At 48.0% G+C, this 25328-nt stretch overlaps 1 protein-coding gene across 2 annotated transcripts; it reads left to right on the top strand.

The window, feature by feature from the left end:
- The first annotated feature begins 10 nt into the window (after window positions 1-10).
- Window positions 11-25160, top strand: LOC139555230 (TBC1 domain family member 20). Of its 2 annotated transcripts, XM_071368851.1 has the most exons (8): window positions 11-271; window positions 949-1134; window positions 1524-1604; window positions 2325-2511; window positions 2997-3098; window positions 10730-10871; window positions 14215-14399; window positions 24708-25158. In XM_071368851.1, the coding sequence occupies exons 1-8, from the start codon at window positions 196-198 to the stop codon at window positions 24994-24996; spliced, it is 1248 nt and encodes a 415-aa protein (XP_071224952.1). In that variant the 5' UTR covers window positions 11-195; the 3' UTR covers window positions 24997-25158. The 2 variants fall into 2 exon arrangements, with proteins under 2 accessions (XP_071224952.1, XP_071224953.1); XM_071368852.1 differs by lacking the exon at window positions 2997-3098 and having other exon boundaries at window positions 24708-25160.
- The last annotated feature ends 168 nt before the right edge of the window (window positions 25161-25328 follow it).

The following is a 25328-nucleotide window of genomic DNA, read 5'->3' as shown; positions in this document are numbered from 1 at the left end:
AAAGCTTCGGTTGATTTCCTGGGAGAAGTGCCGATGGACAGGAACAGCTGTTTGACAAATGACAGCTCATGCTCTGAATTCGTTTTAATTGTTGTTTTCTGTCGTTAGATAAACTATTTTAAAGGTGGATTTATTTCTGCAAGTGCCGATAGCACAACATATGTACTGTTTATGCTCTATTAATTTGAACAGGATATGAAAAAGGGAAGGAAACACCAGCAAGGTACAGGAGCCCGGGTGAATGGGAATGGAAATGCACAGCAACATGGAGGTAAACTTAATCAATCAGTACTAAATCATTACCAAATTGCAGATAATCTACCCATATAGTACATGGTGAGAATAGTTGTACAGTAGATACTTGAATAGATTCATAGCTTCTCATGTAACTAGCTCTGTATGAGTCCACTCTCGGCTGGCCAGCTGCCAGACATGCTACGTGGAACAACAAAGCACCGTGACCATCGATTGACCCAGAGCAGAGCCTGGATGGGATTGACCCATATGAACCATAATTCTTAATGGCAATACAAATGCACATTCTAGAATTCATAATCACTCATTCTTTATCAAAACATGTCGACCTGCATAAGGGAAAGTAGTTACTGTCAGTAAAGTTGCCCATGCAGTTGAAACAAAGCAAGATTGCAATCGATTGGTGGTTTACTATTGCTAACTATATGCACTACATTTCATATTAGTAACATAGTATTAAGTGTGAAAAGCAAGCACTTTTAACTTCCATATTGAAATTAAATAGCATTATGTCGAAGGAGTTGATTAACAAAAAGTGATTTCAACATACCAGCATAGACAAGAGCTGTTGCTTGCAGTGGTACTCAAGAAATACTGGGGTTATCATCCAAGCAAACCGTGACCACAGTCAAGACCGTATTGCTATCTGAATGACATGTATGATCTCAATTCATATTTTCTGTTGTCAAACAGAGCACGAGTCGTGGAAAAAGCTGAAGCTGGTGGTGATCCACCAGGCCCTGAACTGTGACCCTGTGGACATTGAGACCCTGCGGAGTGCGGCCGTCAGCGAGGGAGGCCTTCTAACAGACGAGATCAGGAGGAAAGTCTGGCCCAAGCTGCTCAGCGTCAATGTGTACAACTTGCCTGCTAAACCAAGTGAGTGAGATGTTTGCATGTGAGGAATATGGATGCCCATTATTGCAGTTGGCCATTGCCCTGAGACATGGCTGTAGAAACTATCCCTATGACGCCTTAGTAGTCTACAGCCATGTGAGCCAAGTTGTACATTGCATTGTGTCAGCATGCATCTAGCTGTCTATAGTCCGTTGATGTATGTTAAATGAATGTAGCCCACTATTAACTTCAGGTGGCTTCTATCAACGTTGACTCATCCTTAGTCCTCAAAACTGTGCAACAAAGGAACGTAAATAGCCCACAGTCAACATTCAAGGCCTTTGGCAGTAGCACTGATGAATATTGTATGTTCAACTGAAACCAAGGGTTGGGAGGGGAGTGGACACCAAGCAGTTGTGTTTTGATTCCAGCCAAGGATATCCGAGAGAACCACAAGGACTTCAACCAGGTGCTCCTTGATGTCAGGAGGTCCATGAAACGTTTCCCAAGAGGTAAGTCACTCACTGTGCCTGACATAGAATACAATAGAATGTAATACATTAGAGTAGAGGCAACTTACTCGCTGCCATTGAATGAAATAGAATGGAAGTTACTCACTCACTGTATGTGCATTTGATCTGATCAGGGGTCAGCTGATACTTCATGGTCTCCTCCCTTTGTCAGTTAACTCAGGGCCTTACTGGGGGGGGCATCTCAATACTGTTATTCAGTGGCTTCCATAAGCATTTCCTTATTTCCTTTTCTTCATTTCTTCATTTTCTTCAATGACCACTGATTGAAGGAGACTTGATTAATAAAACTAAAACCAATATGATGGAAACAGACTTAAATCCAGTCCTTGTGTCTACCAGAGATGGGCTGCTTGTATCAGTGTCTAGTGTTCTTGAAGTTAATTAAAAGATGAAAGCAAACTGTTGACAGGTATGGAGACACTGAGGTTGAGACAAGTATCTGAAGCTCTAGTGATTGCAGTTTGCTGCCTAGACGTTGGTTGTTAATATATGGATTGAATCAGAGTGATAGAGTTTGCTGCTACCTATTTTTTTCTGAAGTATTGAGATACAGCCATGTTTTCTTCCCCTCTCCCCAGCAGTATTGAGACACAGCCACGTTTTCTTCTTCTCCCCAGTCGGTATTGAGATACAGCCACGTTTTCTTCTTCTCCCCAGTCGGTATTGAGATACAGCCATGTTTTCTTTCCCTCTCCCCAGGCATGCGTGTGGACGAGAGGCAGGTACTACAGGAACAGCTGATCGACATCATCCTGGTTGTCCTACAGAAGAACCCTGCGTTACACTACTACCAGGGTTACCATGACATCGTGGTCACCTTCCTACTGGTGGTTGGAGAGCGCATGGCCATTGCCATGGTGGAGACCCTTTCCAATCACCACCTCAGGTAGATATGAGGATTATTGCTGTTGTTACTGATCTAGGATCAGATCAGGTCCTCCCCTGCCCATGTACAGTATAATGTTATTCATTATTAAAGGTAAATCTGATCCTATATTAGGACACTTACTATGAGACTCTTTATGAATAAATAACGGCCCAGGCCTGAGTTGAAATAGTATTTGAAATCTTTCAACTACTGTGAGATTTTGCTTGAGCCTGACTGTAGTGCCAGATGGGTGGGCGTGGCAATTTTCAGACTATTCCATTGGTTTCATTGCGCCAGGCAAGCTCAATCAAACACAGATTTTTACTGTTAGTCTGTTGTTTTACGACGCATGCAACATTATTTAATTTTTATTTGTCAAGTATTTGAAAGATTTCAAATAATATTGCGACCCTGTTCTCGTATTATACCCCTTGTTTTAACATTTTAACACAACAAAGATGGCTTCCCTTCTCTGTGTCCATCATGGCCACATGCTCCTGCAGGGATTTCATGGATCCTACCATGGACAGCACCAAGCACATACTGAACTACCTAATGCCAATACTGGAGCAAGTTGATCCACAGCTACATGAATTTATGCTGAGGTAATTCTTAGTTTTTTTTTGTGTGGATTTGTTACAGAGTTGAAGACCCAATCCAGCCTCCCTAGCACCTCATAGTATCATCTGCACCAAAATGCACATCTCAGTAGGTGGTTCAGGTCATGAGTTATTGCCTTGCTTTGTTGTTGTCTTAGGTATCTCTTTATGTAGTGTTGTCTCTCTCGTCGTGATGTGTGTTTTGTCCTGTATTTATATTACATTTATTTTGAATTTTAATTGTATTTTTAATCCCACCTCCCGTCCCCGCAGAAGGCCTTTTGCCTTTTGGTAGGCCGTCATTGTTAATAAGAATTTGTTCATAACTGACTTGCCTAGTTAAATAAAGGTTAAATAAATAAATAAATACAAATAAATAAATATCCACACATCAGCTGTTGGGTGAAACCTATCTGGTGTATGTGACAGTAAAAAAAATATATATACAGTGGGGAGAACAAGTATTTGATACACTGCCGATTTTGCAGGTTTTCCTACTTATAAAGCATGTAGAGGTCTGTCATTTTTATCATGGGTACACTTCAACTGTGAGAGACGGAATCTAAAACAAAAATCCAGAAAATCACATTGTATGATTTTTAAGTAATTAATTTGCATTTTATTGCATGACATAAGTATTTGATCACCTACCAACCAGTAAGAATTCCGGCTCTCACAGACCTGTTAGTTTTTCTTTAAGAAGCCCTCCTGTTCTCCACTCACTACCTGTATTAACTGCACCTGTTTGAGCTAGTTACCTGTATAAAAGACACCTGTCCACACACTCAATCAAACAGACTCCAACCTCTCCACAATGGCCAAGACCAGAGAGCTGTGTAAGGACATCAGGGATAAAATAGACATGTACAAGGCTGGGATGGGCTAAAGGACAATAGGCAAGCAGCTTGGTGAGAAGGCAACAACTGTTGGCGCAATTATTAGAAAATGGAGGAAGTTCAAGATGACGGTCAATCACCCTGGGTCTGGGGCTCCATGCAAGATCTCACCTTGTGGGGCATCAATGATCATGAGGAAGGTGAGGGATCATCCCAGAACTACACGGCAGGACCTGGTCAATGACCTGAAGAGAGCTGGGACCACAGTCTCAAAGAAAACCATTAGTAACACACTACGCCGTCATGGATTAAAATCCTGCAGCGCACGCAAGGTCCCCCTGCTCAAGCCAGCGCATGTCCAGGTCCATCTGAAGTTTGCCAATGACCATCTGGATGATCCAGAGGAGGAATGGGAGAAGGTCATGTGGTCTGATGAGACAAAAATAGAGCTTTTTGGTCTAAACTCCACTCGCCGTGTTTGGAGGAAGAAGAAGGATGAGTACAACCCCAAGAACACCATCCCAACCGTGAATGGAGGTGGAAACATCAGTCTCCAGACCTGAACCCAATAGAAAACCTTTGGATGGAGCTGAAAGTCTGTATTGCCCAGCGACAGCCCCGAAACCTGAAGGATCTGGAGAAGTTCTGTGTGGAGGAGTGGGCCAAAATCCCTGCTGTAGTGTGTGCAAACCTGGTCAAGAACTACAGGAAACGTATGATCTCTGTAATTGCAAACAAAGGTTTCTGTACCAAATATTAAGTTCTGCTTTTCTGATGTATCAAATACTTATGTCATGCAATAAAATGCAAATTAATTACTTAAAAATCATACAATGTGATTTTCTGAATTTTAGATTCCGTCTCTCACAGTTGAAGTGTACCTATGATAAAAATGACAGACCTCTACATGCTTTGTAAATAGGAAAACCTGCAAAATCGGCAGTGTATCCAATACTTGTTCTCCCCACTGTATATACACTACCGGTCAAACGTTTTAGAACACCTACTCATTCAAGGGTTTTTCTTTATTTTTACTATTTTCTACATTGTAGAATAATGGTAAAGACATCAAACTATGAAATAACACATATGGAATCATGTAGTAACCCCAAAAGTGTTAAACAAATCAAAATATATTTTATATTTGAGATTCTTCAAATAGCCAGCCTTTGCCTGGATGACAGCCTTGCACACTCTTGGCGTTTTCTCAACCAGCTTCATGAGATAGTCACCTGGAATGCATTTCAATTAACAGGTGTGCCTTGATAAAAGTTAATTTGTGGAATTTCAGAATTACAGAAGATAGCCCTATTTGGTCAAATACCAAGTCCATATTATGTCAAGAACAGCTCAAATAAGCAAAGAGAAATGACAGTCCATCATAACTTTAAGACATGAAGGTCAGTCAATACGCAACATTTCAAGAACTTTGAAAGTTTCTTTAAGTGTAGTCGCAAAAACCATCAAGCGCAATGATGAAACTGGCTCTAATGAGGACCACCACAGGAAAGGAAGACCCAGAGTTACCTCTGGGTAAGTTCAAATAAGAGTTCAAATAAGACACATCTCAACATCAACTGTTCAGAGGAGACTGTGAATCAGGCCTTCATGGTTGAATTGCTGCAAAGACACCACTACTAAAGGACACCAATAAGAAGAAAAGACTTGTTTGGGCCAAGAAACACAAGCATTGGACATTAGACCGGTGGAAATTTGTCCTTTGCTCTAAAGAGTCCAAATTGGAGATTTTTGCCATGTCTTTTCTGAGACGCGGTGTGGGTGAACGGATGATCTCCACGTGTATTTCCCACTGTAAAGCATGGAGGAGAAGGTGTTATGGTGTGGGGGTGCTTTGCTGGTGACACTGTCTGTGATTTATTTAGAATTCAAGGCACACTTAACCAGCATGGCTACCACAGCATTCTGCAGCGATACGTCATCCCATCTGGTTTGAGCTTAGTGGGACTATCATTTATTTTTCAACAGGACAATGACCCAACACACCTCCAGGCTGTGTAAGGGCTATTTTACCAAGAAGGAGAGTGATGGAGTGCTGCATCAGATGACCTGGCCTCCACGATCCCCCTTACCTCAACTAAATTGAGATGGTTTGGAATGAGTCGGACCGCAGAGTGAAGGAAAAGCAGCCAACAAGTGCTCAGCATATATGGGAACTCCTTCAAGACTGTTCGAAAAGCATTCCAGGTGAAGCTGGTTGAGAGAATGCCAATAGTGTGCAAAGCTGTCATCAAGGCAAAGGGTGGCTATTTGTAGAATTTCAAATATAAAATATATTTTGATTTGTTTAACACTTTTTTTTGGTTACTACATGATTCCATATGTGATATTTCATAGTTTTGATGTCTACACTATAATTCTACAATGTAAAAATGAGGAAAAACCCTTGAATGAGTAGGTGTTCTAAAACTTTTGACTGGATATATATTTTTATTTATTTAAAAAATGCGTGTATGTGTTTACTTGTGTCCTTTAGGGAAATTGGAAATCCAGTTTCCCAGATTTTGAGAAAAGATCAGATAGCAGGTTTGAATGGTAGATGACAAGCGAGGCAAGGCTGCAAGGAATACATGTTCACTTTGAAGTAATTCTACCAGTTTTCCCCAACTTCAAACTCGGATTCATGCTGCTAAAGTTTTGACGTTTTTTTCAGTTGATACCAGTGGAATGTATTTTGTTTTATTATGTGTTAAAGAACAAACTCTCAGATGTTTTACCTTGTTGCCTTGTGAAAATATATTTTCTATCAGCAAAATGTTTTTTTATATTTGCAGTTGCGACCTAATGATCGGCGCCCATATTCATGAAGGCTCTCAAAGTAGAATACTGGTCCAGGATCAGTTCTCCCATGTCCATGTAATTGTATTCATTATTATCCAAAAAGCAAAACCGATCCTAGATCAACACTCCTACTCTGAGATGCTTTATGAATACCGGCCATGCTTCCCACTTCTCTCCTGATGGGGGCAGTAGAGTGTACATTTTTGTCTTGGAAAGGCAGGTTGGCGCAGCCAGGATATTAATTACAATCGAGTCAAACTGAGAGAGATAGAAGTAATCAATAGGATTGAGTAAAATCAATATGTCTCTACCTGCCTTGCCATCAGTGTGTGTAGTTATTATGAGACAACAGAACAGAGGGCTAGAGAATGAGAAAAGACTGGATTTCTTATTTATTTGATGTGTTTGTATAATTGATGGTCTGACAAGAACGTATAGCACAGTGGGATTTAATTGGAAAGACTGACTTAAGAACGGGCCCTGGTTTCCTGTCTCCACAGCTAGCTGTCAGCAAGTCAAAGGATTCCACTGCCTTCCACTGTGCTGTCACTGTGTTCTGTCAATGTCACGTCTTGATTGTCAACCATCTTAAGGTTTTTTCAACGTCAATATGATTGTTGTGCTGGCAAGTCGCTATGAGCTATGGTTGAGGACTTTTGTTTTCGCACGCTAGACATGTTTTTCATCGAGGAAATGTAACGCGGCAGATAAGGATCAATGTTTTGACTCAAAACCTAAAGCTGTGTTTTATTTGAATGCTAGTCAAAGTGTGCATGTAACCCTCTTTAAAACCCCAGTGTGTGGTGTACTAACACACACTACCACAGTACTTGATATTGTCCTCGTCTTATTTGTGTTCTGGGTGTTGCGTTGGAATTTTATGGGGTAACCTGTATCACATAAACCTCTAGTGTTGAGTTTTTCTCTCACTCACTCCCTCCCTCCCTCTTTCTCTGTTGCGTGCAGAGCGTCCCCAGGCCCTGATAGAAAATAAAGTTATTTTTGATAGTGGCTCCATGTAAAATGTAGAGAATAGGAGGATCTAGTGATAAATATTGAATAAGGGTGCATCTTGGGACACGGGCTGGCGGGAGGGAGGTTTCTAACCTGTTGTCTCTGTTCTGGTCACTGTAGCCTAGCGTAGGGCCACGAGCAGAAGGCTGCATCCCAGACTGCACCCTATCTCCCTATATAGTGTACTACTTTTGACCAGAGCTCTATGGGTCCTGGTCAAAAGTATGGTAGGCTAGTGCCCTACCTAGAAAATAGGGTACTATTTGAGACCGAAGCCCACAGGTTTGGTGTGCTCTGTCTGGCCCTGCTGCCACTGCTTTTAAGGCTACCTGAAGAAGTATTTGATGCTAGAACAATTCTTTAGCCTAGTTTTTATAAGTAGGCGTTACTTCATTTTAACAAAATGAAACGTTTATAGAGGCAAGACATTTGACAACGCAATGATTGTTGCTGTTTTGGTTTCCGTCCTAAATGTTCAGTTGGCTATAGGACTGCTTATGGATGTTAGACACAGGGGATTTAAATGAGCGACACTCAAGAGTACAATGAGTTGTTCTCCTGCCAAGCCCAGAAATAACAACTCAGATCGTTCCACGCTAGCAGAATTTGTTGGGGTATCTCCGATTGTTCTGGCAATTTTCACATAATAAACTTCATTGAGAGGAAGGACGTTTTGAAATGCTTTTTACATTTTGTATCACCAACCATTTCTGAGAAAAAGCAGACATTTTAAGCCCTTTTTTTAGATTTGTCATGTAAGACCCTATGATCTGTGAACCGTACATGATATAGACAACATCTTGCTGTCATTATCCTCCTTATAGTGTGCTATACAATATGGAGTATGTCTAGATTCTGAAATAAAACATATCACACATTTATTCAACATTACAAATATATCTACCCTTTTTAAATTTGTTCATTTTAAGACATTAAAAAGTAAAAAGCATGAAGTTCCTATGTGAGAATTGCCAGAACAATCTGAGATACCAAAATATTTTTCAGCTCCCGCTGGCGTGCAATCACCCAAGAGCCATTTTTGGCTCCTAAAATAGAGCTGCATTAAGAACTGCAGTCCAAAGGGCTTCTGTAGTGAACCATGCCTAATGCCTTGCCTTTAGGACTGGGCTCTCTGTAGTCTATAATTACATCATCAGTGTGTGACCGTCCTTACTCACAGAAGCTGGCATCGGCATAACTTGTGGGTGCGTCTCAAATGGCACCCTATTTCCATGGAAACCATTTCCTATATAGTGCTACTTTTGACCATAGCCCTGTGGGACGTAGCCTTTGTTTAATTTACACATTTCACTAAGACATCCATCCCCACTTTGGAGGCAAATACAGGATAAGTGCTGGGCTGTCAACCAGTGGAGGCTGCTGAGGGAAGGACAACTCATAATAATGGCTGGAACAGAACATATGGAATGGCATCAAACACATGGAAAGTATTCGATACCATTCTAGTAATTCCGCTCCAGCCATTACCACAAACCCATCATCCCCAACCTCCTGTTACATCAGCTAGTGAGACTTCAACTGGTGTTTTTTAATTAGCCAGTGTACAAATTAGCTGTTGATGTTGCTGTTGCTTTTCATAATGAGAGGTTGAGCGATGTTGTTGCTGTTTGTTCCCTCTTGTAAAGTGTATTGAGACTCTGTGACGATGTACTTTGAATTCACTTGACTTGTTCACATGGCCTAGGCTGGTCTGGCGTTCGAAGCCGCTGCCTCCGGAAAATATCACTTCAGCATGGGTTGGAATCCGGCCCACTGCTATTTCAGCACACTCTCTCCTCCATCTTTCCTCTACCTTTAACTACACTACATGACCACACTACATGACCACACTACATGACCAAAAAAATATGTGGACACCTGCTCGTCAAACATCTAATTCCAAAATCATGGGCATTAATATGGAGTTGGACCCTCCTTTTGCTGCTATAACAGCCTCCACTCTTCTGGGAAGGCTTTCCACTAGATGTTGGGACATTGCTGCAGGAATGGGGTTGAGGTCAGGGCTCTGCTGGCCAGTGAAGTTCTTCCATACTGATCTCGACAAGCCATTTCTGTATGGACCTCGCTTTGTGCACAGGGGCAATGTCATGCTGAAACAGGAAAGGGCCTTCCCCAAACTGTTGCCACAATGTTGGAAGCACAGAATCGTCTAGAATGTCATTGTATGTTGTAGTGTTAAGATTTCCCTTCACTAGAACTAAGGGGCCTAGCCCAAACCATGAAAAACAGCCCCAGATCATTAATCCTCCTCCACCAAACTTTACATTTGGCACTATGCATTGGGGCAGGTAGCGTTCTCCTGGCATCCGCCAAACACAGATTTGTCCGTCGGACTACCAGATGATGAAGTATGATTCATCACTCCAGACAACGCGTTTCCACTGCTCCAGAGTCCAATGGCGGTCGAGCTTTACATCACTCCAGCCGACGCTTGGCATTGCACATGGTTATCTTAGGCTTGTGTGTGGCAGCTCGGCCATGGAAACCCTTTCCATGAAGCTCCCGACGAACAGTTCTTGTGCTGACGTTGCTTCCAGAGGCAGTTTTGAACTCGGTAGTGAGTGTTGCAACCGAGGACAGATTACTTTTACGTGCTACGCGCTTCAGCACTCGGTTAGACGGTTCCACTTTACAATAACAGCCCTTACAATTGACCAGGGCAGCTCTAGCAGGGCAGAAATTTGACGAACTGACTAGTTGGAAAGGTGGCATCCTATGATGGTGCTACGCTGAAAGTCACTGAGCTCTTCAGTAAGGCCATTCTACTGCCAATGTTTGTCTATGGAGATTGCATGACTGGGTGCTCGATTTTATACACCGGTCAGCAATGGGTGTGGCTGAAATAGCCAAATCGACTAATTTGAATGGGTGTCCACGTATGTTTGTGTGTGTATATATAGCGTACCTCTAGCCTATCACATTATCAAAAAAATTATGACTGCCTCGACTTCATGTGTTTTGCTGCAGGGCCGAGGTGGGCACCATCTTTGCTCTGAGCTGGCTCATCACATGGTACGGCCACGTCCTGTCTGAGTTCCGTCACATTCTCAGGCTCTATGACTTCTTCCTGGCTTCACACCCCCTGATGGCCATCTACTTCGCTGCCGTGGTAAGAACCACCATTTGAACTGTGACCTCTCTGTTTTATAGTAATAGAATACTATAGAATAGATATGTTCTTGTTTATTTTTGTGAGGAATGAACATGTTTCTTCTGCCTTACTCTGTACCTGCACCTGTGTGCTTCCAAGTTGTCTGCTGAACATATTTTTGTGGCAGTGTGTATTTTCTGTAAGTGACTGTACCATGCCCAAATTACTATCTGAGGTGAATCCGGAGATGCACTCTTATTTACACTGAGTGTACAAAACATTGAGTTGCACCCACTTTTGCCCTCTGAACAGCCTCAATTCGTCAGGGCACGGGCTCTACAAGGTGTCGAAAGCGTTTCACAGGGATGCTGGCCCATGTTGACTCAATGCTTCCCACAGTTGTCAAGTTGGCTGGATGTTCTTTGGGTGGTGGACCATTCTTGATACACATGGGAAACTGTTGTGTGTGGAAAAACCCAACAGCTTTGCAGTTCTTGACACACTCCAACCGGTGTGCCTGGAACCTACTACCATACCCCGTTCAAAGGCACTTCATTATTTTGTCTTGCCCATTCACCCTCCGAATGGCACACATACACAATCCATGTCTCAATTATCTCCAGGCTTAAAAATCCTTCTTTAACATGTCTCCTCCCCTTCATCTACACTGATTTGAAGTGGATTTAACAAGTGACATCAGTAAGGGATAATATCTTTCACCTGAATTCACCTTGTGAGTCTGTCATGGAAAGAGCAGGTGTTCTTAATGTTTTGTCCTGTCAGTGTATAGGACAGTGGTCATTGGGGAATTAGATGGTATTGGGGAAGTGATATCTCGCCAAACTTCAAATGTGTCTTTCTCGCTCTGCGCTTTGTAAATTGAGTTTTTTGACTACTTGTCAGCAGCAAAAGCAAACAACACGTTTTCAAAAAGAAAAGGCAAGGATTTATATTTTTACACACACACACACACACACACACACACACACACACACACACACACACACACACACACACACACACACACAAGCAAGCACAGGAATCCAGGGCACTTTGTTGTAGCTAGACCAGTTAATTAAACAACTGTAATGAACTCACCAGAGGTTTGGTGTGGAGGACTAGCTGTGTTTGTGCTAGATTGCTTTAAATGGCCCCTTTCTTCTCCTTCCATAAGCCTATCCCCTGCTAGATATTGGAGCTGCATGCAAAGCAAAGGGGGCCTTAGGCCTTTTGAAGTCGGGATACAAAGCAGTCAGGAAATGTTGTTCGTCCTGCCTCTCGGGTTACTAGGCACAGTAGTTCGTCCTGCCTCTCGGGTTACTAGGCACAGTAGTTCGTCCTGCCTCTCAGGTTACTAGGCACAGTAGTTCGTCCTGCCTCTCGGGTTACTAGGAACAGTAGTTCGTCCTGCCTCTCGGGTTACTAGGCACAGTAGTTCGTCCTGCCTCTCGGGTTACTAGGCACAGTAGTTCGTCCTGCCTCTCAGGTTACTAGGCACAGTAGTTCGTCCTGCCTCTCGGGTTACTAGGCACAGTAGTTCGTCCTGCCGCTCAGGCTACTAGGCACAGTAGTTCGTCCTGCCTCTCGGGTTACTAGGCACAGTAGTTCGTCCTGCCTCTCGGGTTACTAGGCACAGTAGTTTGTCCTGCCGCTCAGGTTACTAGGCACAGTAGTTCGTCCTGCCTCTCGGGTTACTAGGCACAGTAGTTCGTCCTGCCTCTCGGGTTACTAGGCACTCAGGTTACTAGGCACAGTAGTTCGTCCTGCCTCTCTGGTTACTAGGCACAGTAGTTCGTCCTGCCTCTCAGGTTACTAGGCACAGTAGTTAGTCCTGCCTCTCGGGTTACTAGGCACAGTAGTTAGTCCTGCCTCTCGGGTTACTAGGCACAGTAGTTCGTCCTGCCTCTCGGGTTACTAGGCACAGTAGTTCGTCCTGCCTCTCGGGTTACTAGGCACAGTAGTTCGTCCTGCCTCTCGGGTTACTAGGCACAGTAGTTCGTCCTGCCTCTCGGGTTACTAGGCACAGTAGTTCGTCCTGCCTCTCGGGTTACTAGGCACAGTAGTTCGTCCTGCCGCTCAGGTTACTAGGCACAGTAGTTCGTCCTGCCTCTCGGGTTACTAGGCACAGTAGTTAGTCCTGTCTCTCGGGTTACTAGGCACAGTAGTTTGTCCTGCCTCTCGGGTTACTAGTCACAGTAGTTCGTCCTGCCTCTCGGGTTACTAGGCACAGTAGTTAGTCCTGCCTCTCGGGTTACTAGGCACAGTAGTTCGTCCTGCCTCTCGGGTTACTAGGCACAGTAGTTCGTCCTGCCTCTCGGGTTACTAGGCACAGTAGTTCGTCCTGCCGCTCGGGCTACTAGGCACAGTAGTTCGTCCTGCCTCTCGGGCTATTAGGCACAGTAGTTCGTCCTGCCTCTCAGGTTACTAGGCACAGTAGTTCGTCCTGCCTCTCGGGTTACTAGGCACAGTAGTTCGTCCTGCCTCTCGGGTTACTAGGCACAGTAGTTCGTCCTGCCTCTCGGGTTACTAGGCACAGTAGTTCGTCCTGCCTCTCGGGTTACTAGGCACAGTAGTTCGTCCTGCCGCTCGGGTTACTAGGCACAGTAGTTCGTCCTGCCTCTCGGGTTACTAGGCACAGTAGTTCGTCCTGCCTCTCGGGTTACTAGGCACAGTAGTTCGTCCTGCCTCTCGGGTTACTAGGCACAGTAGTTCGTCCTGCCTCTCGGGTTACTAGGCACAGTAGTTCGTCCTGCCTCTCGGGTTACTAGGCACAGTAGTTCGTCCTGCCTCTCGGGTTACTAGGCACAGTAGTTCGTCCTGCCTCTCGGGTTACTAGGCACAGTAGTTCGTCCTGCCTCTCGGGTTACTAGGCACAGTAGTTCGTCCTGCCTCTCGGGTTACTAGGCACAGTAGTTCGTCCTGCCTCTCGGGTTACTAGGCACAGTAGTTCGTCCTGCCTCTCGGGTTACTAGGCACAGTAGTTCGTCCTGCCTCTCGGGTTACTAGGCACAGTAGTTCGTCCTGCCTCTCGGGTTACTAGGCACAGTAGTTCGTCCTGCCGCTCGGGTTACTAGGCACAGTAGTTCGTCCTGCCGCTCGGGTTACTAGGCACGGGGGGGGGGGGGGGGGGGGGCTTAAACCCTTTGACTATGTGCCCGGCCAAAACCCAAAATCGTTACTCACCGCACATCTCCCGGATCAGAACACAGTCTGATGTACATGGTAGACGTTGATCTACTATGAATGTCGATTTGAAACGTATTAATTGGGTTTTAACAGAATGTAGCTAGACGAATTGTCACTACTCTCTACTGATTGGTTGAATGTGACAGAGCATGCTAATATTCTGTCTCCTTTGTAGATCGTCCTGCACAGGGAGAAGGAGGTGAAGCAAACCGAGTGTGACATGGCCATGGTGCACCAACTCCTGTCTAAAATCCCCCAGGACCTGCCCTACGAGGAGCTCATCACCCAGGCCCACTGCCTCTTTACCCGCTACCCGCCCTCCCTGCTGGCCAAGCGTGCTGCTCTGCAGTCCCGCAAGAGGTGAGTGTGTCAGGGTCTCTCTCTATAACTTACAGGACCTTTGGGAGGGGAGGAGACTGCTTCAACCAACTAGTAGTCCAGTGTTATGACTACTGTAGTCAGGATCTATGATCTAAAGAACAGAGCAGAGGCTCCTGCCTCTGGCTTAGGAATTAATGGAGATGTGGATCCTGCCAGTCACTTGGTAACGGAGGAGACATTACTTGGAAACAAATGTAGCACAGTTAGATTGAGCTTGTAGATGGTGGAAAATGAACTGCAGTGTAGACCCAGCAGGGGATTCCATCCAGCCTGCAGACTCTTGGATGTCTGTCTGCTGCAAGGGATGGGATTTTACTGTTCAGGCCTGGCGTGGATCCTCTAGACCCCTTAAATTCAGATCTGGACCTCAAAGCCTAAAAAGGAAGTCCGGGGGGCAGGAGGGGGACAGGGGGATCAGGTCGCTGACTAGTGGGGGCTGTAGTCTGATCGTCTGGGGGTAGAAGCTATTGGCCAGTCTGTCAGTTTTAGCCATGATGCTCCTATACTGCCTGCGTCTGAGGGATGGGAGAACAGGCCGTGGCTGAGGGATGGGAGAACAGGCCGTGGCTGAGGGATGGGAGAACAGGCCGTGGCTGAGGGATGGGAGAACAGGCCGTGGCTGAGGGATGGGAGAACAGGCCGTGGCTGAGGGATGGGAGAACAGGCCGTGGCTGAGGTCCTTGATGATCTTCTTGGCCTTCCTTTGACACTTGGTGTTGTAGGTGTCCTGGAGGGCAGGCAGTGTGCTCCCAATAGTGTGTTGGGCTGAACGTACCACACTCTAGACTTACAATATTCACATATCCAACAATCAGGTTTTAGTCTGAACTGGCCTGAAACATAGGGAACGTGAGGGGAGATAGATCTACTGCGAATACTACACAGGGGACTAACTTTGTTCAGACTGCGAGTAGAGTAGAGCTCTCTGTGGTTTTTCCACATGTCCAGCAGGTGGGGTTGTTGAGCACAAAGTCCCCCAGCCCACACCACAGACTATTCTCCTCGTGATGCTGGAGCTGATCCTCTTCCTCTTTGGTGTCTATTGTGATGTGGCTGAAGTTCAGTCCTGCCTGTCTACATCCCAGTCCTTTGTATGCAAACGCTATGTGTCAGTCTGTGAGATTGAGCCTGTAGATCCCTGCGCGTTTCTCCTTTTTCCCCCCACAGGTAGGTTGCTAGTCTCACTTTTATGATGCTATCAACACCAGCGGGAGGTAATGAATACCTTTACCATGCCCGCAAGAGCAATGTTGTTCTCCCTCTATTCATGTCTCCCTGGTGGACATAAATGTCTTCTAAACAGTGTTTTGGATCCAGTGACAGAAATCTGGTTCACTTTAGATCTGACAGGCAGCGAGAGAAGCAGAAAAACCTGTCTCTTGTCAGAAAAGGTTGTGGAGAAGGATGGGAGGGTTAGTCGTCTCGGTTTGGGATGTATTCTCTTCTCTTTTCAACGTCACACTCGTCACACCACAGAGAGAGAAGGGGGGGGGGGGCTTGTGCAGATGCCAGCTATCCAATAAATAAGCCTAGTCCCTAGGTAATTATGGGGCTGTCTTATTTAGCATGCAAAACCCCCATCTCCATCAGAGGGGGAGGTGGGGAGAGGAGGAGAGGGGGAGTGGGTAATTTGGGAAGGGTGGGTCGTGTGGTACATGCCCCAATATTGTTCTTGGGGCGGAGATTAAATTAGTAGCTTTCACCGCACTCCAACCCATGGTGTCTGGCTCTATTTGTCTGACTGACTTTAGAATGGGCTGCAATGGGGAGGATGTGGTTAGAATGGGCTGCAATGGGGAGGATGTGGTTAGAATGGGCTGCAATGGGGAGGATGTGGTTAGAATGGGCTGCAATGGGGAGGATGTGGTTAGAATGGGCTGCAATGGGGAGGATGTGGTTAGAATGGGCTGCAATGGGGAGGATGTGGTTAGAATGGGCTGCAATGGGGAGGATGTGATTAGAATGGGCTGCAATGGGGAGGATGTGGTTAGAATGGGCTGCAATGGGGAGGATGTGGTTAGAATGGGCTGCAATGGGGAGGATGTGGTTAGAATGGGCTGCAATGGGGAGGATGTGGTTAGAATGGGCTGCAATGGGGAGGATGTGGTTAGAATGGGCTGCAATGGGGAGGATGTGATTAGAATGGGCTGCAATGGGGAGGATGTGGTTAGAATGGGCTGCAATGGGGAGGATGTGGTTAGAATGGGCTGCAATGGGGAGGATGTGGTTAGAATGGGCTGCAATGGGGAGGATGTGATTAGAATGGGCTGCAATGGGGAGGATGTGGTTAGAATGGGCTGCAATGGGGAGGATGTGGTTAGAATGGGCTGCAATGGGGAGGATGTGATTAGAATGGGCTGCAGTGGGGAGGATGTGATTAGAATGGGCTGCAATGGGGAGGATGTGGTTAGAATGGGCTGCAATGGGGAGGATGTGATTAGAATGGGCTGCAATGGGGAGGATGTGATTAGAATGGGCTGCAATGGGGAGGATGTGGTTAGAATGGGCTGCAATGGGGAGGATGTGATTAGAATGGGCTGCAATGGGGAGGATATGGTTTCAATGGGGAGGATGTGGTTTCAATGGGGAGGATGTGGTTAGAATGGGCTGCAATGGGGAGGATGTGGTTGCAATGGGGAGGATGTGGTTGCAATGGGGAGGATGTGGTTAGAATGGGCTGCAATGGGGAGGATGTGGTTTCAATGGGGAGGATGTGGTTTCAATGGGGAGGATGTGGTTTCAATGGGGAGGATGTGGTTTCAATGTGGAGGATATGGTTAGAATGGGCTGCAATGGGGAGGATGTGGTTTCAATGGGGAGGATGTGGTTTCAATGGGGAGGATGTGGTTTCAATGGGGAGGATGTGGTTTCAATGGGGAGGATGTGGTTAGAATGGGCTGCAATGGGGTGGATGTGGTTAGAATGGGCTGCAATGGGGTGGATGTGGTTAGAAAGGGCTGCAATGGGGTGGATGTGGTTGCAATGGGGAGGATGTGGTTAGAATGGGCTGCAATGGGGAGGATGTGGTTAGAATGGGCTACAATGGGGAGGATATGGTTAGAATGGGCTGCAATGGGGAGGATGTGGTTTCAATGGGGAGGATGTGGTTTCAATGGGGAGAATGTGGTTAGAATGGGTTGCAATGGGGAGGATGTGGTTGCAATGGGGAGGATGTGGTTAGAATGGGCTGCAATGGGGAGGATGTGGTTAGAATGGGCTACAATGGGGAGGATGTGGTTAGAATGGGCTGCAATGGGGAGGATGTGGTTAGAATGGGCTACAATGGGGAGGATGTGGTTAGAATGGGCTGCAATGGGGAGGATGTGGTTAGAATGGGCTACAATGGGGAGGATGTGGTTAGAATGGGCTACAATGGGGAGGATGTGGATAGAATGGGCTGCAATGGGGAGGATGAGGTTAGAATGGGCTGCAATGGGGAGGATGTGGTTGCAATGGGGAGGATGTCGTTAGAATGGGCTGCGATGGGGAGGATGTGGTTAGAATGGGCTGCGATGGTGAGGATGTGGTTAGAATGGGCTACTATGGGGAGGATGTGGTTAGAATGGGCTGCGATGGTGAGGATGTGGTTAGAATGGGCTACTATGGTGAGGATGTGGTTAGAATGGGCTACTATGGGGAGGATGTGGTTAGAATGGGCTGCGATGGGGAGGATGTGTTTAGAATGGGCTGCGATGGGGAGGATGTGGTTAGAATGGGCTGCAATGGGGAGGATGTGGTTAGAATGGGCTGCAATGGGGAGGATATGGTTTCAATGGGGAGGATGTGGTTTCAATGGGGAGGATGTGGTTAGAATGGGCTGCAATGGGGAGGATGTGGTTGCAATGGGGAGGATGTGGTTGCAATGGGGAGGATGTGGTTAGAATGGGCTGCAATGGGGAGGATGTGGTTAGAATGGGCTGCAATGGGGAGGATGTGGTTAGAATGGGCTGCAATGCGGAGGATGTGGTTAGAATGGGCTGCAATGGGGAGGATGTGGTTAGAATGGGCTGCAATGGGGAGGATGTGATTAGAATGGGCTGCAATGGGGAGGATGTGGTTAGAATGGGCTGCAATGGGGAGGATGTGGTTAGAATGGGCTGCAATGGGGAGGATGTGGTTAGAATGGGCTGCAATGGGGAGGATGTGATTAGAATGGGCTGCAATGGGGAGGATGTGGTTAGAATGGGCTGCAATGGGGAGGATGTGGTTAGAATGGGCTGCAATGGGGAGGATGTGATTAGAATGGGCTGCAGTGGGGAGGATGTGATTAGAATGGGCTGCAATGGGGAGGATGTGGTTAGAATGGGCTGCAATGGGGAGGATGTGATTAGAATGGGCTGCAATGGGGAGGATGTGATTAGAATGGGCTGCAATGGGGAGGATGTGGTTAGAATGGGCTGCAATGGGGAGGATGTGATTAGAATGGGCTGCAATGGGGAGGATATGGTTTCAATGGGGAGGATGTGGTTTCAATGGGGAGGATGTGGTTAGAATGGGCTGCAATGGGGAGGATGTGGTTGCAATGGGGAGGATGTGGTTGCAATGGGGAGGATGTGGTTAGAATGGGCTGCAATGGGGAGGATGTGGTTTCAATGGGGAGGATGTGGTTTCAATGGGGAGGATGTGGTTTCAATGGGGAGGATGTGGTTTCAATGTGGAGGATATGGTTAGAATGGGCTGCAATGGGGAGGATGTGGTTTCAATGGGGAGGATGTGGTTTCAATGGGGAGGATGTGGTTTCAATGGGGAGGATGTGGTTTCAATGGGGAGGATGTGGTTAGAATGGGCTGCAATGGGGTGGATGTGGTTAGAATGGGCTGCAATGGGGTGGATGTGGTTAGAAAGGGCTGCAATGGGGTGGATGTGGTTGCAATGGGGAGGATGTGGTTAGAATGGGCTGCAATGGGGAGGATGTGGTTAGAATGGGCTACAATGGGGAGGATATGGTTAGAATGGGCTGCAATGGGGAGGATGTGGTTTCAATGGGGAGGATGTGGTTTCAATGGGGAGAATGTGGTTAGAATGGGTTGCAATGGGGAGGATGTGGTTGCAATGGGGAGGATGTGGTTAGAATGGGCTGCAATGGGGAGGATGTGGTTAGAATGGGCTACAATGGGGAGGATGTGGTTAGAATGGGCTGCGATGGGGAGGATGTGGTTAGAATGGGCTGCGATGGGGAGGATGTGGTTAGAATGGGCTGCAATGGGGAGGATGTGGTTAGAATGGGCTACAATGGGGAGGATGTGGTTAGAATGGGCTACAATGGGGAGGATGTGGATAGAATGGGCTGCAATGGGGAGGATGAGGTTAGAATGGGCTGCAATGGGGAGGATGTGGTTGCAATGGGGAGGATGTCGTTAGAATGGGCTGCGATGGGGAGGATGTGGTTAGAATGGGCTGCGATGGTGAGGATGTGGTTAGAATGGGCTACTATGGGGAGGATGTGGTTAGAATGGGCTGCGATGGTGAGGATGTGGTTAGAATGGGCTACTATGGTGAGGATGTGGTTAGAATGGGCTACTATGGGGAGGATGTGGTTAGAATGGGCTGCGATGGGGAGGATGTGTTTAGAATGGGCTGCGATGGGGAGGATGTGGTTAGAATGGGCTACAGTGGGGAGGATGTGGTTAGAATGGGCTGCGATGGGGAGAATGTGATTAGAATGGGCTGCGATGGGGAGGATGTGGTTAGAATGGGCTGCGATGGAGAGGATGTGATTAGAATGGGCTGCGATGGGGAGGATGTGGTTAGAATGGGCTGCAATGGGGAGGATGTGGTTAGAATGGCCTGCGATGGGGAGGATGTGGTTAGAATGGTCTGCGATGGGGAGGATGTGGTGATTTAGCGTTCACAAGAAACATTGTGATTTATCACAATCAAATCAACAGAATTTAGCCTACCACTTCTTTCCTGCAGAAGCTGCCAGCTGTACCCCACCCAGTGCATCAGCTCCTCCAGCAGCAGTTGGTTGGCTGTTTGGTTGAGGGGCCTCCCCTCCCGGCCTTCTGGATTTACTGTGAGAAGCGGCTGGCCCAGCAGGACTGTGATGTAGCCGGCTTGGCCTCCACTGAGGCTGCACTGGGGGACAGTGATATCACCTCCAGCACATCTCTGAGCCAGGCGGTGGGGGGTTGAGGGGGGGGGTGGAGTGGGGGCTGGCACGGCAGTGGTTCCTGCGCAGCGACAGCGAGCATGCTGGGAAGCACAGAGGCGTTGGAAACGGATTAGCCAGTTAGACCTTGTGCACAATCAACTCTGACAGAGCTCCCTCCAACGAAAAGTGAACAGTTGCCTCAGCATTCTTTTTTCCTTCCTCTCTCTCATACTCAGTCTAAAAATCTGGGTTTCATACGCAAAGGCAGCGTATGATTGTAAACAAGTCTGTGTGTTAACATCTTGAAGGTCGTGACGTTGTGTGATATGATGCTTGGCGCTGATTTTTTTTGTGTGTGTGGTTGTGAGTGTTTACCATACCAATTCACAGGTGACTGTGTCATCTACATACCCCCTACCTCCTTCCTCACTTTCCCTCTCCGTAGCCCGTATCCTTCCACCAGCGCTGCAGTCAACCCTCGGTCCGTATCCTTCCACCAGCGCTGCAGTCAACCCTCGGTCCGTATCCTTCCACCAGCGCTGCAGTCATCCCTCGGTCCGTATCCTTCCACCAGCGCTGCAGTCATCCCTCGGTCCGTATCCTTCCACCAGCGCTGCAGTCAACCCTCGGTCCGTATCCTTCCACCAGCGCTGCAGTCAACCCTCGGTCCGTATCCTTCCACCAGCGCTGCAGTCATCCCTCGGTCCGTATCCTTCCACCAGCGCTGCAGTCATCCCTCGGTCCGTATCCTTCCACCAGCGCTGCAGTCAACCCTCGGTCCGTATCCTTCCACCAGCGCTGCAGTCATCCCTCGGTCCGTATCCTTCCACCAGCGCTGCAGTCATCCCTCGGTCCGTATCCTTCCACCAGCGCTGCAGTCAACCCTCGGTCCGTATCCTTCCACCAGCGCTGCAGTCAACCCTCGGTCCGTATCCTTCCACCAGCGCTGCAGTCATCCCTCGGTCCGTATCCTTCCACCAGCGCTGCAGTCATCCCTCGGTGCGTATCCTTCCACCAGCGCTGCAGTCATCCCTCGGTCCGTATCCTTCCACCAGCGCTGCAGTCAACCCTCGGTCCGTATCCTTCCACCAGCGCTGCAGTCAACCCTCGGTCCGTATCCTTCCACCAGCGCTGCAGTCAACCCTCGGTCCGTATCCTTCCACCAGCGCTGCAGTCATCCCTCGGTCCGTATCCTTCCACCAGCGCTGCAGTCATCCCTCGGTCCGTATCCTTCCACCAGCGCTGCAGTCAACCCTCGGTCCGTATCCTTCCACCAGCGCTGCAGTCAACCCTCGGTCCGTATCCTTCCACCAGCGCTGCAGTCATCCCTCGGTCCGTATCCTTCCACCAGCGCTGCAGTCATCCCTCGGTGCGTATCCTTCCACCAGCGCTGCAGTCATCCCTCGGTCCGTATCCTTCCACCAGCGCTGCAGTCAACCCTCGGTCCGTATCCTTCCACCAGCGCTGCAGTCAACCCTCGGTCCGTATCCTTCCACCAGCGCTGCAGTCAACCCTCGGTCCGTATCCTTCCACCAGCGCTGCAGTCATCCCTCGGTCCGTATCCTTCCACCAGCGCTGCAGTCATCCCTCGGTCCGTATCCTTCCACCAGCGCTGCAGTCATCCCTCGGTCCGTATCCTTCCACCAGCGCTGCAGTCATCCCTCGGTCCGTATCCTTCCACCAGCGCTGCAGTCAACCCTCGGTCCGTATCCTTCCACCAGCGCTGCAGTCATCCCTCGGTCCGTATCCTTCCACCAGCGCTGCAGTCAACCCTCGGTCCGTATCCTTCCACCAGCGCTGCAGTCATCCCTCGGTCCGTATCCTTCCACCAGCGCTGCAGTCATCCCTCGGTCCGTATCCTTCCACCAGCGCTGCAGTCATCCCTCGGTCCGTATCCTTCCACCAGCGCTGCAGTCATCCCTCGGTCCGTATCCTTCCACCAGCGCTGCAGTCATCCCTCGGTCCGTATCCTTCCACCAGCGCTGCAGTCAACCCTCGGTCCGTATCCTTCCACCAGCGCTGCAGTCATCCCTCGGTCCGTATCCTTCCACCAGCGCTGCAGTCATCCCTCGGTCCGTATCCTTCCACCAGCGCTGCAGTCATCCCTCGGTCCGTATCCTTCCACCAGCGCTGCAGTCATTCCTCTCCGGGGGTAAATGACATTGCTGACAAGAGACCTTGAGTGACAGCCGGATACAAATGTCTGCTTGACAGGCAATGTAGTGACACTGCCAGTGCCACGCTCTCTGGATGGCTGGTTTCTGGTTGCTTCCTTCCTGTAGTAAGGTCAGGCAGTCAGTCAGTCAGTCCGTTTTCTTCCGTTTTAGTGTCTAATGAATACGACCCAGGAGAGCTCGGCAGACTGAGAGTGGGCTGTGGGGGTCTCCTATTCGAGACTTGGCATTAGCTCTGTTAAGGAAGGTCATGTCTGTGTTTGTTTAACTTTGACCCAATGTAGAGTAACATATGACCTTGTGTCTCCCCTTGCTCAGTAGTAGTGAATGACATGACATGTGAGGTAAGTGTTAGAACTAGTGACCCACTTATTCTGTGTATAGGGGGGAGGGCAAAGGAAAGAGGTAGAGAGGGACTCAAAAGTAAAGAGGGAGAGCGCGAGCAGGGGGGTAGTGTTGCGTCACACTGCACGGCTGAGAGAGCAGCTCCCGGTGGCACCACGACAAACAGAACAGGGCCTGTCGGTGACGACTCAACCACACTGAACATCCTCTGCTTCTTCTGGGTCACGAGGACAGCTGCATGCCGACTCACCCGTCTGACCTCTGTTGTGTCCCTACTTCGGCCTAGGGAATAGGGTGCCATTTGGGAAGCATCGCTGGTGTAGTAATGCTAAACATGAATTAAAACATGAATACACAACGTCACAGGAACACTGGCTACAGTGTGCCACGGTCACAGAGAATGACAGATGGGCACAGGATGGAAGGCTCACAAGGCCAATAGCCAAATTCATTTTGAAATGGCCCTATATCCCTGAAATGACAACATACTTCATTTCTAAGTTAAGACACCAGCAAAGCCACCTCTACCTGACATAATATTTCCCCCAACTCCCTTTAGAATGAGCTGCTTTGATCACAGTCATCAGCTCACTATCCTATCAGCTGTATTCAAAGACTCAGTGTCACGGTCATTGACGAGGTCCTAGTCCCTTTCAACAGGAGGAGAAATGAGAGGAGAGAACATGGGCTAAGCCAGCCACCGACTGCACAGTACACTGTCACTGTCACACAGAGGGTGTATTCCAAATGACACCTGTTTCCCTATTTAGTGCACTACTTTTGACCAGGGCACATAGAGCTCTGGTCAATAGTGGTGCACTATATAGGGAATAGGGTGTCATTTGGGATGCCGTAGGAGAGGAGTAAGTGATAGGAGTCACCGGTGTACCACTACAGTATGTACACTACAGGAGGTTCATCAGAACAACCTGGCCCTCTGGGGTGTTAAGCTGTTTAAAGTGAAAGTTTAAAAGTTAATTGCTCTGCTGTTACCTGTCAGCTATTTTCAGCCTGGGAGCAGTAGCAAATTATACTAATGAGAGAGAGAGATGGGAGAGAGGGGCACTCTAAATGCCCTCTTTAAAAAAGGAGAGCGAAAGACTTATACATTGAGCCCCTCGGCCCAGGCACGAACACTCAGGGTACCATTTTCCCAGAGGCGCTTTTCTGCCATTAACGGTCCCGTTTTTTTTTTGTTTTTTTTTTGCAAGGTTCATAATCAGGAAAAAAGGCATTTGCATTTGGTATTGCAGCGCCATGTTTACTATTACTTCCAGAGGGATGATAATGAAATGGAAGTGAATATTTTATGATTTTTTAATGATGTTTTTCTCCGAACTGTTGAGAAAAATAAAAAAATGTGTGTTGCTGTGGTCTTACCCATCAGCACTAGCTGGTGCTTCTGGTGTTGTGTTGCTAATGTAATTGAGAAAAAGCTGTAGCCATATGAAGTGTCTTTGTTAAGGCCATAGGGCACTGTTCCCTCTCTCCCTCCCTCCCTCCCATATGGTGTTTACTTTTTTTCACCTGTCTCTTTCCCTTTGGTCTTTGTTATTGACATATATTTGTCTACCGTTTCAGTATTCTTGTAAGCCTTAACTAACTCGGCAGAGATGAATAACTGTTATGAGAAAGTGTTTCCCTCAGACAGTTTCTACTTCTGTCTGTCTCCAGCATCACCATCAACTGTTTCAAGGCTTTCCAGACGGCCACTCAGCAGCAGCGGCCTGACTCGGTCCTACGTCGGCAGCTCCTCCAGGGCCGGGCCCGAGGCCTCGGAGGCCCAGACTCCCAGCTGGTCCTGTCCGGGGACATGCAGCCCAACCAGGCTGCCAACCAGGCTGCCAACCAGCTCGTCAAGATGGCCGTGTGGGGCATCTCAGCCACCTTGGGGGCGGCCGCTCTGGCTGTGGCCCAGACCGCCCTGGACTGGGCTCCTGACTTCTTCATGCAGCTCTTCTGATGGATGTACTGCAGCCTGATGTTAGGGAGCAGAGGGGAGGGAGGTAGGCGGGAGGGAGAGGGGAAACTCCTCCGCTTATGGACTAGGGGGAATGTTATGCTAGGGAAAGGAGGGAGGGAGGAGCTAGTGCCGAACAGGTTTTGTCACTCACACATATGTAGACCATCAGCCGAGGAGAGGGGGCGAGGGGGGTGGAGAGGGGGCGAGGGGGCGAGGGGGCGAGGGGGGTGGATGGGGGGTGGAGAGGGGGCGAGGGGGGTGGAGAGGGGGCGAGGGGGGTGGAGAGGGGGTTGGCACCTCAAAGAACCTTGTGTGCCAAAATTAGTTCCATT

The sequence above is a fragment of the Salvelinus alpinus genome, chromosome 26, assembly GCF_045679555.1.
Source record: "Salvelinus alpinus chromosome 26, SLU_Salpinus.1, whole genome shotgun sequence".
Taxonomy (NCBI): domain Eukaryota; kingdom Metazoa; phylum Chordata; class Actinopteri; order Salmoniformes; family Salmonidae; genus Salvelinus; species Salvelinus alpinus.
Note: the sequence above shows the minus strand (reverse complement) of the source record. Positions and strands in the feature narration are given on the sequence as shown.

Coding starts and splice junctions, on each gene's coding strand:
- LOC139555230 (XM_071368851.1), top strand. CDS start 196: ATGAAAAAGGGAAGGAAACACCAGCAAGGTACAGGAGCCCGGGTGAAT. Junction 1,605..2,324: donor CATGAAACGTTTCCCAAGAG/GTAAGTCACTCA, acceptor CCCTCTCCCCAG/GCATGCGTGTGGACGAGAGG. Junction 10,872..14,214: donor CCATCTACTTCGCTGCCGTG/GTAAGAACCACC, acceptor TCTCCTTTGTAG/ATCGTCCTGCACAGGGAGAA.